This window comes from Doryrhamphus excisus, chromosome 17 (assembly GCF_030265055.1).
Source record: "Doryrhamphus excisus isolate RoL2022-K1 chromosome 17, RoL_Dexc_1.0, whole genome shotgun sequence".
Taxonomy (NCBI): domain Eukaryota; kingdom Metazoa; phylum Chordata; class Actinopteri; order Syngnathiformes; family Syngnathidae; genus Doryrhamphus; species Doryrhamphus excisus.
This window is the reverse complement of record NC_080482.1, coordinates 3,639,507-3,653,541: the sequence shown is the minus strand read 5'-3', so window position 1 is coordinate 3,653,541 and position 14,035 is coordinate 3,639,507. Positions and strand designations below refer to the sequence as shown.

The 14,035-nt window shown below is 41.6% G+C and overlaps 1 protein-coding gene across 1 annotated transcript; it reads right to left on the bottom strand.

Annotated features, from left to right (window-relative positions):
* Window positions 1-305: 305 nt before the first annotated feature.
* Window positions 306-12,829, bottom strand: sall3a (spalt-like transcription factor 3a). The gene is made up of 4 exons (XM_058052794.1): window positions 11,858-12,829; window positions 2,678-5,815; window positions 2,078-2,418; window positions 306-1,901 (listed from the first exon to the last, which is right to left on the bottom strand). The coding sequence occupies exons 1-4, from the start codon at window positions 11,937-11,939 to the stop codon at window positions 1,470-1,472; spliced, it is 3,993 nt and encodes a 1,330-aa protein (XP_057908777.1). The 5' UTR covers window positions 11,940-12,829; the 3' UTR covers window positions 306-1,469.
* Window positions 12,830-14,035: the final 1,206 nt, after the last annotated feature.

Sequence of the window (14,035 nt, the reverse complement as noted above, 5' to 3'; positions counted from 1 at the left end):
GACAAATAACATGCACTTCTGTATGGGTGTTGTGTGTTTTTTTTAATGATCTACATAGTTTTATCCTTAAGAGCAAAAGCCTTTTCTTAGGCCACGAAAAACCCCAAAATAAACTTAAATCCACATGTGTATATTAAGACATTTTACATTTAAAAAATGTGGTAAATTAGCCTCTTCATGCCAAGGACTCTCAGCCATAAGAAAATGTCATACATTTTAAGGACTGTGAATAGACCTTTTATTTGATCAGATCAAAGTTAAACACTAACAGACACTAACAAGTCAAAGACACAGTTGTTGTCATTTTTTTTTATTTACGAAGGTTTTGATTGACTGATGACCTTGCACTCCAAAGAGTAGCACAAATGCAATAACCAACTGCAAATTGTAGGAGTGGCAAGCTGAAAACAAGGAAAACAGCACATGATAGAGAGCTCAGTCAAAAGGTTAACAGTATCACAGACAAAACGTGTCATTTTTAAAAAGTGCATTCACAAACATGACAAATACTCTCAACTCATGATGTCTATCTTTATGAGATACAAAATATGCATACCTGTTTTAGATTTGTCTGTATTTCTATACATAGATATTTCTCCAAAAGGATCACTTCTTTTTTTCTTTTTACAAAGGTTAAAAGCAGGGTTGTGGTCATAGCAGCTTTGGACATCTCCAGCCTCATATAATGTTGTCCCCATGTACTATACACATCGTGTCACCGGATATCCAAATAAAAACCTACACTTTTTCTCAGTTTTCTAACTCAAATGACTTGGTGTCTTTACTGAAAGAGATATTCACCAGTGAAGCCTGCGGTTTGAACGAAAAAAGTATTGATAAAATGCTTGGGCCATTAAATATATTTCTGTATACCCGCTTTTTTTTGTCAATATCATAAATACTAAAGACACAGGACAATAGTATAAGACAATGCTTGGAGACTAACTGTAAAGATTAAAATAGTTAAAACATTTTTTTTTCAAGTTTTGTAGTTCATGAGAAAGAAAATATCAGGTGAGCACAAAAACACAATACGGCAGTCTATCCATGGCCCTTTTTTGAATCTAAAAGAACACTCATAGTGAAGGTTGACTGAATGCCTATGAACAAACTTTCTTTCTTTTCTGTTTTAGTCCTTTCCAAGATGTTTGCTTATTTTGAATAAGGCAAAATCCTGGTTTTCAGAGGAATTCATAAAAGCAGTCAAACATACAGGTAAAAACTGTAAGTATCATGCAAATCTTGCAAGACAACGTGTTCCCAAACAAGAGACAAAGCATCTTTCATAATATCAATTGAAAAGGGAATGGGTGAAAGGTAAAGACTTCAAATCAACACTAAATAGAGTATTTTCAAAAGCAAAAAATATTTCTTCTGTACATAGTATAGTAACAAGTTTTAGATTGGATCAGCAGTTTCTCTCTGTGTTGTTAGACTTTTAGTCTTTGCTTCAAGAAAGTTGCCTTTCTTTAATTGATCCCAATTTCTTTGTTTTCCTCCATATACCTGGAGAAGGGACGGCTTGCACCGACCTCAAGTGTAGCTTTTTCCATCGCGGTCATAGGAGGGCTGCTGCCTGTGTGGAGACGGTCCATTGCACCAGGCATGGCCCCCATTGAAGTGATTCCTGCACCACCGAGGCTGACGGGCAGCTGCGTGATACCTCCGTTTTGGATCACAGAGATTTCATTGTTCTTCATGGCCAAGCCGTTGGTGATGGCGGCTGCATACTGGTTCCAAAAACCGGGATCGACGTTCATAGCTCGAGCTGCCAGGTCCTTTTGGAACATCTCGCTGAACTTCATGGCATCCCCGCCCAACAGGGCCATGGGATTTTCCACAGATAGTCGCCGTCCCCTGCGTGCTGGTGCGTTGTTCCACATGTGTGTTCCCATGTGGACCTTCAATAAACAAGCAAACGGAGTATACACAAATAAATATGGCTGTCACAAAGCAACATAAAGAGAGTTTAGTAACTAAAATACGCTCTAAGTTAACTAGTAACAGACATTTAGGTTTACTTGGTTGTGTTACTCATGACATGATCTACACCCAACTGCACCTAGTTAGTACATACCTTTAGATTGCCTTTTGTGGTGAAAGCCCGTCCACAGATAGAGCAGGCAAATGGTTTTTCTCCAGTGTGTGTGCGCTCGTGGATTTGCAAAGCACTGGCAGAAGAGAAATTCTTCCCGCAAGAGTGGCAGTTGTGCTGCTTTGGGGTACGTCGTGGTGGCGGAGGAGCTAACATGGGGTTGGTGCTGGGGCTCAGCGTGGTCTGGGGAGCTGCAGCAGCAGGAACCTGGATGCCCACCGGCAGGGTGGAATTGTCACCCAGAGACATTGGCTTGCTGTGTCCATTAATTTCCATTTTGATCATATTTGATGCGGTGCTGGCCAAGTTAGGAGTGTTTAGACCTGAAAGAAAAATGTCAAATTAATATTGCATTACTGATGAAGGTTTTGCAAATGTACATTAAAAAAAAACACTTATCACGCTGTTTATTCTGGCTCAAAAAAAAACATTGATAAGAAAAAAATGCTAGCCAAGGTAATTACACAGTAATTACAATTTTGAGATGACAAATATGACAAATTAAAGGGACGTTATTGAAAAAAAAAAACATATATATATATATATATATACCATATCGAATCGATATGGTATTTAACTCACCTCGATCTCTATTCAGAAACAGCATACTGAAGTGGCTTTCCTCCTTGATAAAGTGTCTGCTTGGTTGAGTTGCGGTCAGGTCCAGGGCCCCATTGCTTTCTGTTGCAGGAAGTGGCGATGGGGTGTCTGATTTTTCAGACTTCACTGTTGCCAAGCCAGCTACATTGTTTTCGTGGCCATCTTCGACTGCTATGGCCCTGTTGTTATTGTTGAGAGCAGCTGGGGACTTGGATTGTTGGCTCTCAGAGTGACTATGAGCTGGGGACAAATGTTGCAAAGAACTAGAGGACTCTGACAACGCAGGGCTTCCCAAGCTCTGGGACTCTGCATCCCCTACGGCAGATAGGCAGTCGCTGGTAAAACATTCATTCTGGCCTCCGTAGCTGCTACAATTTTGTGTAGGCTTTTGACTGAATGAACTGGTTATTTTTGCAGTGGAGTCAATCATCTTCATCTGGTTCTCCATAGCAGCAATGCTGGACATTATGGAAGTTGGTGGAGAGCTTTCAGGTGAATAAGGTTTTAATGGGTCCATTCCGCCCTCTTTTAGGTCAACTTCATCATCTATAGCCTGCTCCATTTCATCCAGAAGATCATCATCATAATTACTCATTGCATCTATGCTCTTCTCATCAAATGAAAGATCTGTGTCCATTTCCTGCAGGTTGTCAGGGACCGGAGTGTTTGGGATCTGCCCGCCCATGTGCATACGAATGTGCTGTTGCAGAACAACAGCATTGGTGAACTTTTTCTGACATATAGGACACGAGTGCTGGACTCGTAGCGGGGGTTTCGACCGATGAACACCAAAATGCGTTTTCAGATTTCCTTTGGTAGTGAATGCCCGCCCACATATCTTACATTTGAAAGGTCTCTCACCAGTATGGATGCGGTAATGCATCTTGAGAGCACTCTGGCAGCTCAGAACACGATGGCAGATGACGCACTGGTTGGGGTCTGTCATTTTCTTGTCAATGTTTTCAACAAGCTGCTGCAACTTCGATGTCTCGGAAGTTTGCATAGAGTCTAGGAGGCCTCCAAATGGGAATTTAGCCTTAAACTGATCTGAGAGCATGGGGAGAACAGGATGGGACACTGGGTTTGAAGTAAGGTTGGGGCTGTTGATGGGTTCAGTAACCTGGCCAGAGGTTGCCATTGTTGTGGAGGTGACTGCCGTGGAAAGAACCACATGAGTTACTGTTGTTGTGGTTGTGGTGTTTTCCCCTGGCCGAGTAGAACATGTCGGTGGCAGAAGAACACCTTCAGGTTTTAGGACAGGAGGTACATCACTGCCTAGGCTGGGTTTAGGAGACGTTGAAGTAGTGGTAATTCCAGAGTCAATAACGATATTTGGGGACAAAGATGCACATTCACTTGATGGGGGAGATGGTCTTTGAGGGGACCTATTGAGCGGTGTGAGGCTCGCAGAATCACCAAAACCCCCCATCATACTAGGTAAAGTGGGAGGTAGTTGGAGCCCAACTGAGGTGGGAACAGTAGGGAGAACGGGTTTACTATCAAGCCATGTGGTGACAGGTTTTTCTGGGGGCAAAGACATACCATATGGTATGCCGGAGCTAGTGGGTACATTGTCCAGGTACTCTGGCACAGGGTAGGGATTCATTTGAATATGAGGGTATTTTTCCTTGTGCCTTTGGAAATGTACTTTAAGGTTTCCCTTGGTAGAGAATCTGTTACCACATATGTTGCATTTGTAAGGCCTTTCTCCAGTGTGGGAACGCAGGTGGATTTGTAGTGCACTGTCACTGCCAAACACCTTGGCACAGAATCGACACTTGTGCTTGAAAAAAGGGTCTTCGGAGCTTGGCTTTGTGTCAAAAACAGACACATTTGGGGGCTTTCCCTTGCGATGTTTCATCAAAGCAGATAGAGGGTCAAGTGCATTGGCTGTTGCTGCTATGCTGGCCAACGGGTTTGGAAAGATAACGCTGCTTGATGAACTATGAGGTATCAGTGGTAGACTGGAAGCGGAGCTCAGGAGGCTGTTGTGACTGAGTGACGGCGGAGTGTTGGCGTTTCTGGGATGAGTGGAACTGCTACTGATGCCATCACTTCCGGTTACACTATTGCTCATGCTTATGTTGGTGAGTGAGGATGAACAGGAGGGAAGAAGAGATGGCAATCCAGAGGCAGTGGGTGGGGGAAACATTGAACTGCTAGAGGATGTGTTGGGGATTGAAGAGCTGGACTGCTGACTTCGACTTTGTGATGCTTGAGAGAGAGGCCCTTCTAATGCAGAGGTCAGAGGTGATGAACTCTGACCGTTGAGAGAGGCTGGCAACCTCACAGGGAGCTGATGGACAGGGGGAGTGATAAAGTTGTGGAGTTGAAGTTGACTTGCAACTGAAGGGGCGCCAGAGGATATCGGCCCCGGGTTTCCAGCGACAGTGTTGTGGTGGTTAAGTGCAGGCTGTGAAGCAGACTGTCTGTTCATCAGCGCCACTTGACTTCGGATTTGTTCTATCAACTGCAGCTGATGTATCTGCTGCTGCTGAAGGGCCATCAGCTGGTCCAAGATCATGGGGATAGCCAGGGTGGAAACTCCACCTCCTGCTGCTGCCCTTATGCTCTGAGAAAACTGGGCAACTGCCACCCGGGTGCCATGTAGAGTTTCCAGGGTAACATTAGTGCTTGGCATTGTATAACTGGCAACACTTGGGGGAGCAACATCATCAAGCTGAGGTAGAGAACCATCTGCTTCAGGGGACGCCACATCTCTTTCATCGAGATCCATGTTTTGTTCAGAGGATAGTTCCACCTCCATATCCTCCTCCTCTTTTTCTAGGACACTGACCCCATTTGAGGTGGCTACCTCTGGGACATCTTCGCCATCACTAGCAAGAGAGTGTTGGCCCTCCCTGGCATCTTCGCTGTCAGCCTGCTCACTTGGGCAACTGGGCACAGGGGAGGGTTCTGGGTATTCCTGGGACGGAATAGACGTTTCCTCATTGTCGTTAACAATAAGCACCAGTGGGTTCTTGGTGCAGCTCTTTAAATGTTCACAGAAATCTGCCCACTTGAAGAACTCAGCACAACACTTCTCACACACATGAGTCTCTTCACTGCCACTGCGGCTTTCATTCCCGCTGTCGGCATCATCCAGCACCTCACCTCCGGCTGTGGGGAGGGGACAGAGAAAAAGCGGGGAGAGGAAAAAGAAGGAGAATTCATGAATAAAGGATCAATAAAGAAAGCACATATATTTTGGAATGCCGTACTGCAAAGATTTAACCTTTGATTTTCGCCCCCTCGCTTTAAACATAAAAAATCAATACATACATGTATATATTTTTTACACCCCGCAAATTGCCTCAGTTCACCAATTGTTAAGACCCCCGTTTGAACATTCCCACTCTGTCTATAGAGCCAGCTAATAATATTCTTTGTGCAATCCATCAAATTATGAGGGCCTATCAATTGTGGATACCGCCGCTTAATGAAATTCCATAGAGCCCATTGATTTCCAATATTTCATACAATTCACAGCTGCTCTGTCTGTTGGGTACAAATCAGGACTTTGATGGGCCTATTAGGATTCCCCTCTGATATCAGGCTGCTGAATTTCCACCTGAATTTCAAATGCCGTCTAATATTGATGAGCTGAGTCTTTGGACTTACAGGGAACCGAAGTAAATGTAAAGGCAAGAAATTATTGAAATCACAAAATTGAAAAGTATTAAAAAACAAACAAATGCCCTATGCAGTCGTTTTGTCACTTTCTCACTCTCTCTCCCCTGCTCTCTGAAACAAGACTCAACAAATTGCATGCTAGTGTGAAGGCAGCAAAGTCCCTGATTAGTTACACATGTTTAATCACAGTTGCAGGAAGCCACTTCCTCCTCAACATGCGACCATCCGAGTCCAACAAGGCGATTCGTGCCTTTAGATTGGACCCATTTCACACCTTATCAAAACCATTGGCTTTCCTTTTTATGCCTATTATGATGATCTGTTTGTATTTGGGATGAGATTTGTGTGTGTTGGCCTAATGTATGTCTTTTTCACATACGACAGTACAGTGTGTTGCATCTTTCACAATAGTTCATCGTTTTATAAACTGATCTTAAAACAGGCTACAGTATATGACAATGTACATTTGAGGTGATAAAATGGAATTCTAGGAATCTTCTCAAATACCGCCCATTACCAAATTTCACATTTTAGTCATTACATGGCTTTAATGGGCTTGAGAGTTGAGTGTACTTGTTTTAAAGTTCAGACATGAAGCCTTTGTTCATTTACACTAAGGTGTGATGTACCTGTATATGTCTACTCAAAGCGAGAATAATAAATCCTGATTTTAAAAAAATTGTGGTATGTAACTAGATAAATAGGTGAGCTGTTTTGATTTGTTGCTGAGCAAATTAGTAATTAGATAGAATAATATTAGTTCAAAGAAAAGCTAAATAGAATCTAAAAAATATAAAATAAATAAAAATCATTGATTTCAAATTTGTATAAAATTAAATATATTTGCAAAAATGGAAAAAATGTATCACATTAAAAGCAAAAATCAACAAGTAAAAGATGGCAAGTGAACAGAAAAGACAGGCACACACGGCAGGAGGTTGAAAATCTCCTTAGCCTACCAGCGGACAGAAGAAACCATTTCCATAATTGAGGGCTGAAAGGTCAACACAAATGAGTAGGCATTGTGTTGAGCTGATTAGTTATTAGAATGGTATTACTGTCAATCTCTTTTACTCTTTCATACAATTACGAGTGGAAGCCATTGTATGCCTGTGACCTCACACACACACACACACACACACACACACACATGAACAGATTTTTTTGACAACTAAAGAAAATGCATTGTCATGCCTATATTTAATTTAATATATATATATATATATATATATATATATATATATATATATATATATATATATATATATATATATATTTGTTTTTGTTTGAAATCAATTCTAATAAAAAAAAAGTTAATCTGTATTACAGGTCTTGATATTTATTGTGATATATTTTAGGAGACAAAGATTAAAGACTAACCATTTCATCAATGTACACGTTCACTGTGGTTTTGTCCCTATTGTATAAAACTGACATATTTTTAAACAATTCATATGGAAACGCAAAAACTCTTTGACTAAAAAAAATGGCTACTGTGGTTCACATAGAGTGCCACACGTTGGTGTGAAGGCGACATTTTGTGGTTGTGTGTTTGTAAGACAGTGTGTGTGTGTGTGTGTGTGCATGTGTGATGAGGTATTGATTTTTGTAAAGCCTGCAAAATAAAGGGCCAAAAAAAAAAAAGAATTCACTGTTTTTTTTCATTGCTTTAAGAGTGTTTGTTTACTCCGATGCAAATATTAAGATGAAGTCAGTCAATAGGGTGATTGTGGACACTGAATCTCTGTGTCTGTTATCATGCTGAACAATCTTTGGCGTGCTAACTGAAACCACTAATCTGACATATCAGATGAGGTATTCATGCTTTCCACTGATTCTGTGAAAACCACAGTGCTGTGCACTGAATGGAGCATTGGAGCATTGGACAATTACAAACGGTGCCATTCTTAACCATTCCCAGATTGCCTTAATGAATATACATTAACTACACAGGGGACATTTGCTGCAAGTTCAAATAACACTTTTGTCTCTTAGAAAAGATTTTAGTTTCAAATTTTTATATCCAACTATATGAGCCTAAATATCTATTCACTGTGGCAAATGTATTTTCATGTTATTGACCCAAAGGCACGGGGAAATAATTGTAATATTTTAGACGAGCTGGTAACATCTTTCATAAAAACGACAATTATCTTTGCTGCATGTTAATATAGTTGCCAGCAGAAGATGACAGTTTATTCTGTACCTAAATATACAGTATAACTGAGACATTTTCCATTTCATACACAAGCACTTGCAGTCCAGTGATGTCTCTGGCTATGTCGACAGCATCTGAGTCCACTCATCCTCTGACCTGCAGAGACTCGAGTGTGTGTCATCCGCCTGGTCAGCGCTACTGCAGAGTGGTACAGTCATATCTGAACTAACAGAGAGACCTTTGTCATAGCCTGCAGATGTGGAGCAGCCAAAACATTAACGATTTGTTTGTGTAAGCATTTGCAATACAGTATTCAATGCTATCTCTTTTTCTGTCTCACTGAACTCAGATGTTCATCCTTCGCAGGCTCCAAAACATCTATGATATGTTTTGAGAAGGCCTTGTGTGGTAATATTCAAAATCCTGACAAAAAGTGCCTGTCATCAAAAGAAGTAAAAAGAAAATCAGGAAAAAAAGCATCTTGTGTATTCATATGTTTGCAGTGCAGAGAGGTAATTAAGACACAGTCCTGTTAAAGTGAGTCATATTTAAGTGCCTTCTTGAAGACATTATGGCTCTCTGTGTGGGTGGTCCACCAGTCTGCACCCATCGGTGAGAGGGGATTAAAACAAAGCCTCACTGCAGGGGAAGGGGGCAACATGCACGTTAACACTGTCAGCAGGGGTCTTCTTGCTACATTATACTGATTGCATTTAACAACGTTTTGCAGTAATATCTCAAATAGTACAAAAGGTTGTTTTTTTGTCAAAATGGTATTATCTGGGTATTTTTGCCGGGAAAGCATGCAATGGAATGTGTGTTTTAAACTCAAGTCACACACACAGGCTGCTATGCAGAAACAATAATGAATGTGTCATTTGTTTGAGGCCAATACTATATATGTGTTTACGTTTGCTGTGTTTCATTCAATGTGCAAACTTTCAGAAGGAGATCATTCGGAAAAAGTTTGTATGCATGCAGTGCATGTCCTCGGCCCGTTACACTGGTGCCTCGAAGCAGAAGCAGAACCCAGCATTTACCCATGCACATCCACATCTTCAAATCCGCTGTCTGCACAGGAAGTGGTGACAAGAAGAAGCGCCTTTCACAGTTCGCACTTTCTAGGACACCATCAGGCTGTGCAGCCAAGGTCAACGGCATCCATGTTCTAATTGTTTAAGGATCTTGACACCAAGCTGCAGGACCTGCTCGGCTGGGCTGGACAAAGGTTAAGTCAGCAAGCTTTATAAAAGCACTCCTAAGCACCCCCACCCCCAATCCTGACACACACAGCCACCAACACCCCTGGAGTGGGGCACATGTCCAGAAGCCCGCAGGGCCAGATGATACATGCCACACATGGGATTGATGGGTTTTTTTTTTCGAGGTGTCGCAACATTAGAAAAAGCAGACTGACAGTTTTGAAATAAAACATTAGCAAAGTGAGAGTGCAGCCCTGCTCCCTCACAGTAACATGTCACTGGGAAAATGTGAACACCAAAGCCCAAAGCACCAAATTTATTCTACGCATCTAAAATGTATTTAAAGTCTAAAATACTGATCAGAATTTTTCAAAGATTTGCCGAGCTCTGGCTCAATGGTGCATGAGCAAGCAGCAGCAGCGAGTATGTTCATACTGCGATACATTGACGTGTCACCCGTAAGGCAGCTTCAGATGCTGCACTGAGGTGTGTGTTAGTGTGTGGGTGCTCTGATTGCTGTGAGAAAATAAAAAAAATGCAATTTCTATTGTGCATGAAACTGGGACGGCCACTTCTTATTGGAACTCCAATAAGAAAGAGTGACGCACATTCCACTGCTATTCCCAATCCCAAACACAATAGGTGCGTGTTTTCCTTTTTTTATGACCACGTAATAAAAGGGTGTTAAAGCTGAGAAAAATCAAGTAAATAGTGTATTTTTCTCTTTCTGTGAGGTTGATTTGCATGACAAATTTGCAACAAAAAACACTCACTTGTTACATTTAAGAGCACAAGTTGACTGAGAAGTTGTCATCAAGTTGTCTGACAAGTTGTCATCAAGTTGTGTATCATCATGTTGTCGCTCCAGCCTCCCCGAGAGACAACTAAACATTGTTTCGCTCACTTTCTTCTAAGCCTTCCACAGTCATTGCAGCATTCACACAGAAGCAATGTCGCTGTTTAAACATTGTGATGAAATCATAAGTCCAAAGGGACGACATCAGTGTGACCACAATCACCCAGAACACATGCAACATGAAGAGCAGCTTCGGTGGTAATATATCACACAAGAGTGTGAATGAGGAATACATAAAGGTTTGGTAAAAATATGATTTTATGATTAAAGAATATACAATTTACTGTACATCAGCAGTTATATTACATTGCTTTATTAGATACAAATATGAATGGTCTGTTATGTTAATTAGGATTATTATATGTTCTTTATAATCCAACACATCGTCATACGTCTGTATCAAATCTTGCATTTGAACAGGAAAATTGATTTCTACAATATGATTTTCACACACTTTTCAAATAAATGTGGCTTCCACTTTTTGCATTTTTTATGGTTTTGCGCAAAAGGTGCAGATGAGCACATGCCTGTCTATTTTCCTCACATGGCGAGCTGAGCTGTGACAAACAATAATGTCTACAAAGTAATGGAAATGGCAACTAATCAAGTGTGCTAAATTTATGTGTGGGGAGTGGGTGGTGGGGGGTAAACAAAAAAGATTTACATGACAAAACATGGCTTGACCTGCAGTGGAATTAGCGTTCTGTTCTCCTTGTGAAGACAGAGGCGCAGCGGGGCAACACACTCCCTTGTGTTACACAATAATTAACATTTTTAAGTGATGTCAATATCAAATCACTTTTTTTTAAATTTCACTTGAAACTGATGTATCTGGAGTATTAAAGGCAGCCATAAACAGACAGCAAAATGTCAATTTCTCAATGTGCACCTTGGGACGTTGACTTAAATGTGGACATCTTAAGTCAACATTTAAAAAGTATTATAATTGTTCACTGAAATAAGAAACAATTTGTTTCCTATATTCTATTTTACACAGGCCTTTAAAAAGGGGCCTTTAGGAAATATCTGCTGTGTGTGTAAACTGTGAGTTTGGTATTAAACAGTAATCCTGACCATTGTAAACGTGCCTTTAAAATGAAACAAATATGCGACAATTATTGATCTCATTGGGGCTTTAACTCACAAAATGCGTTAAGATTAATTTGCCTTTTATCAGTGTTGCAATCGACACCTCTAGAAAAGTCAGAATTAACATTTTTAATGTAAAGTAAATTCGGATAGTTTCAAAAGACAGTTGTATAAAAATAAAAAAAGACTTTAACCCAAAGAGGCACAGCTGAACCAGGACTCACCATGCTGAGAAATGAGCCCGCTCAGTGGCGGGTCCTCATCGGACTTGAGGTGCTGCGGCTTGGCTTGCTTGCGTCGGGACATGCTGGCACCGGTATCGGCACCGGTGTCGGTACTTGCCGCTGCTGTTGCTGTTTGTGCTTTGGCGCTCCGGGGCTGTGTGTGTGTGCGCGCGGCGCTGACACATCAGCGCAGTGCGCACCGGTCGACGCGCCAAAGTTCTCCAAAAAGAGTGTTGAAGCGGAGTGCGGGGCAAACGATGAAATTAGCCAATCTTGCTGTCGCCGCACTGCGTGGGTTTGCGCATGTCGGTGTGATAATTATGAAAGTGAATAATGCTTGGAGATGAGTGGCACCTTGTGAAGGTGGGGAGGATTGGCTAGAGTCCAGGGGACGCGCATTGGATATGCTAATGAGGGACAGACTGAGCAATTAGCCGCCTCACTCTCAGGCTTTATCCGTCTCTTTTCTCTTTAGCTCCCCCCCAACAACACATCTCTTGTTATGGGACGTCCGTCCTTCCTCTTCTTTCCTCCTTCTTCTTTCTCCTCGTCAGAGTGCTTCTTCAAGGTGCTTTGATTCACACTTTTGGACTCACTTCTCGCATTTTCTCGCGTTAATTGCTCAAGTAAAGCAGCTGTCTCGGTAGTTCATATTGGGATGTTTGGGATAAAGTTATTTAGCATAGCAATAGGTTGTTACCAGAGCTCTTCAAACTTCCTGATTTCCTGATAAAAAGTCCCACGAAGTAAAACAACAGCTCCTCTGAGAGTGATCCACCAAAAAAGAGGAGTCGCTTCGATCTGAACGCTTTCGAAGACGGGGTTTTGCTCCCTTTCCAGCTCTCAAAAATAAAAGTCTCCTCGGAATATTCGCCGGGCCCCGCTCTTCAAAATAAAAGTGTCAGGAATAAAAGTTGTGTTCAAGCGGCCCGGTGGTCTTCCGTGAGTCTCTGGGTGCTCGACTGGGCTCGGTGTGAGTGTTGGAATAAAGGCGACAGAGTTTAACCCCCACAAAGCGCAGGCTCAGCCCATTGCTTGCCGCCACCGCTAGGATGTACCACCACGTTGCTGTTGAATGGACCGTCCTCCCCCGTCAACACCCACATTTGACCTCCCATCCCACAACAATACCCCGACACATCCTACCACTCTGCGCCTGTCAAGCTGTCATATACACTGTTTTATAAATAAAGATATATAGATAACATATAATTTGTATTTTTACGGGATAAAGATGCTGTGACGTTTTAAATTCCCTTAATTGGAATTAATAGTAGCATTGCGCATGCTCATATCACGACATGTAAAATAAATGTTGCGCAATCGTGACATTTTTGGGGTATTATATGATATAAATAAGGGGCAAATGACTAAAATGTCATTTAAACGTGTTGCAACCATAATAATTTCATGATCTCATATGTTCTAATCACAATTATGTATTGTTGCCATTGTTATATATTATACCAGTCGTTTATAGTCACAAGAGTTCCCTAGGAAAAGCATCCCCTATTAAACAAGCCGAGCCCTTTCATTCACAGTGGGGGCTGAATGAGTGACACACACACACACACACACACTATTTGACTTCCACTGTGAGAGACAAATGTGTTGGCAACAAGGTCGTCAAGAGCAAACTTTTCTCCCCCCTTTTGACTCCTTCCATCATCCCCGTAGAAGTTACACCCAAAGCCTCTATGTTATTATCTGCCATTAATAGATGCAGCCCCAGGAAGACAAAATCAGCTATTGATAATTGCAAGGAGTCCACGGCGGCTCCTGTATCGATCGGCTTGTCCTCCTCTCCCCTGCTGCTGAGAGATAAGAAGACACACTCTTTAGAGCAATATCATTTCTTTGGACCTATCTGCTTGCTACAGACTTATGATGAATAGCCAGAGTGGCTCAAGTCCTTTATCACAGAGGTTTCCCCCCTTGATGTAAAATTGATTCTTTATAACACAAAAATCAAACTGTCCACTTGGCCGTCATCATCATCAATATCTTCACAAAAGGAAGATCATTGCATCTAAAGAGTGTGAAAAGAGGGGGGGCACTGGGACGAGCATTGCCAAATATTTTGACTATAATTCATGAGTCATATTGCTTATTGTTTTTATTACAATGACGTTTTATATGCATTTATAAGCTTAAAATAGATTTCAGCACAGCCGGAGC

Excerpts from the sequence above, each read along its gene's own strand:
- sall3a (XM_058052794.1), bottom strand. The coding sequence starts at position 11,939 with ATGTCCCGACGCAAGCAAGCCAAGCCGCAGCACCTCAAGTCCGATGAG. Across the intron at positions 5,816-11,857 it reads CGGGCTCATTTCTCAGCATG|CCGGAGGTGAGGTGCTGGAT; the intron begins GTGAGTCCTGGT and ends CCCTCCCCACAG. Across the intron at positions 2,419-2,677 it reads GTTTCTGAATAGAGATCGAG|GTCTAAACACTCCTAACTTG; the intron begins GTGAGTTAAATA and ends TTTTTCTTTCAG.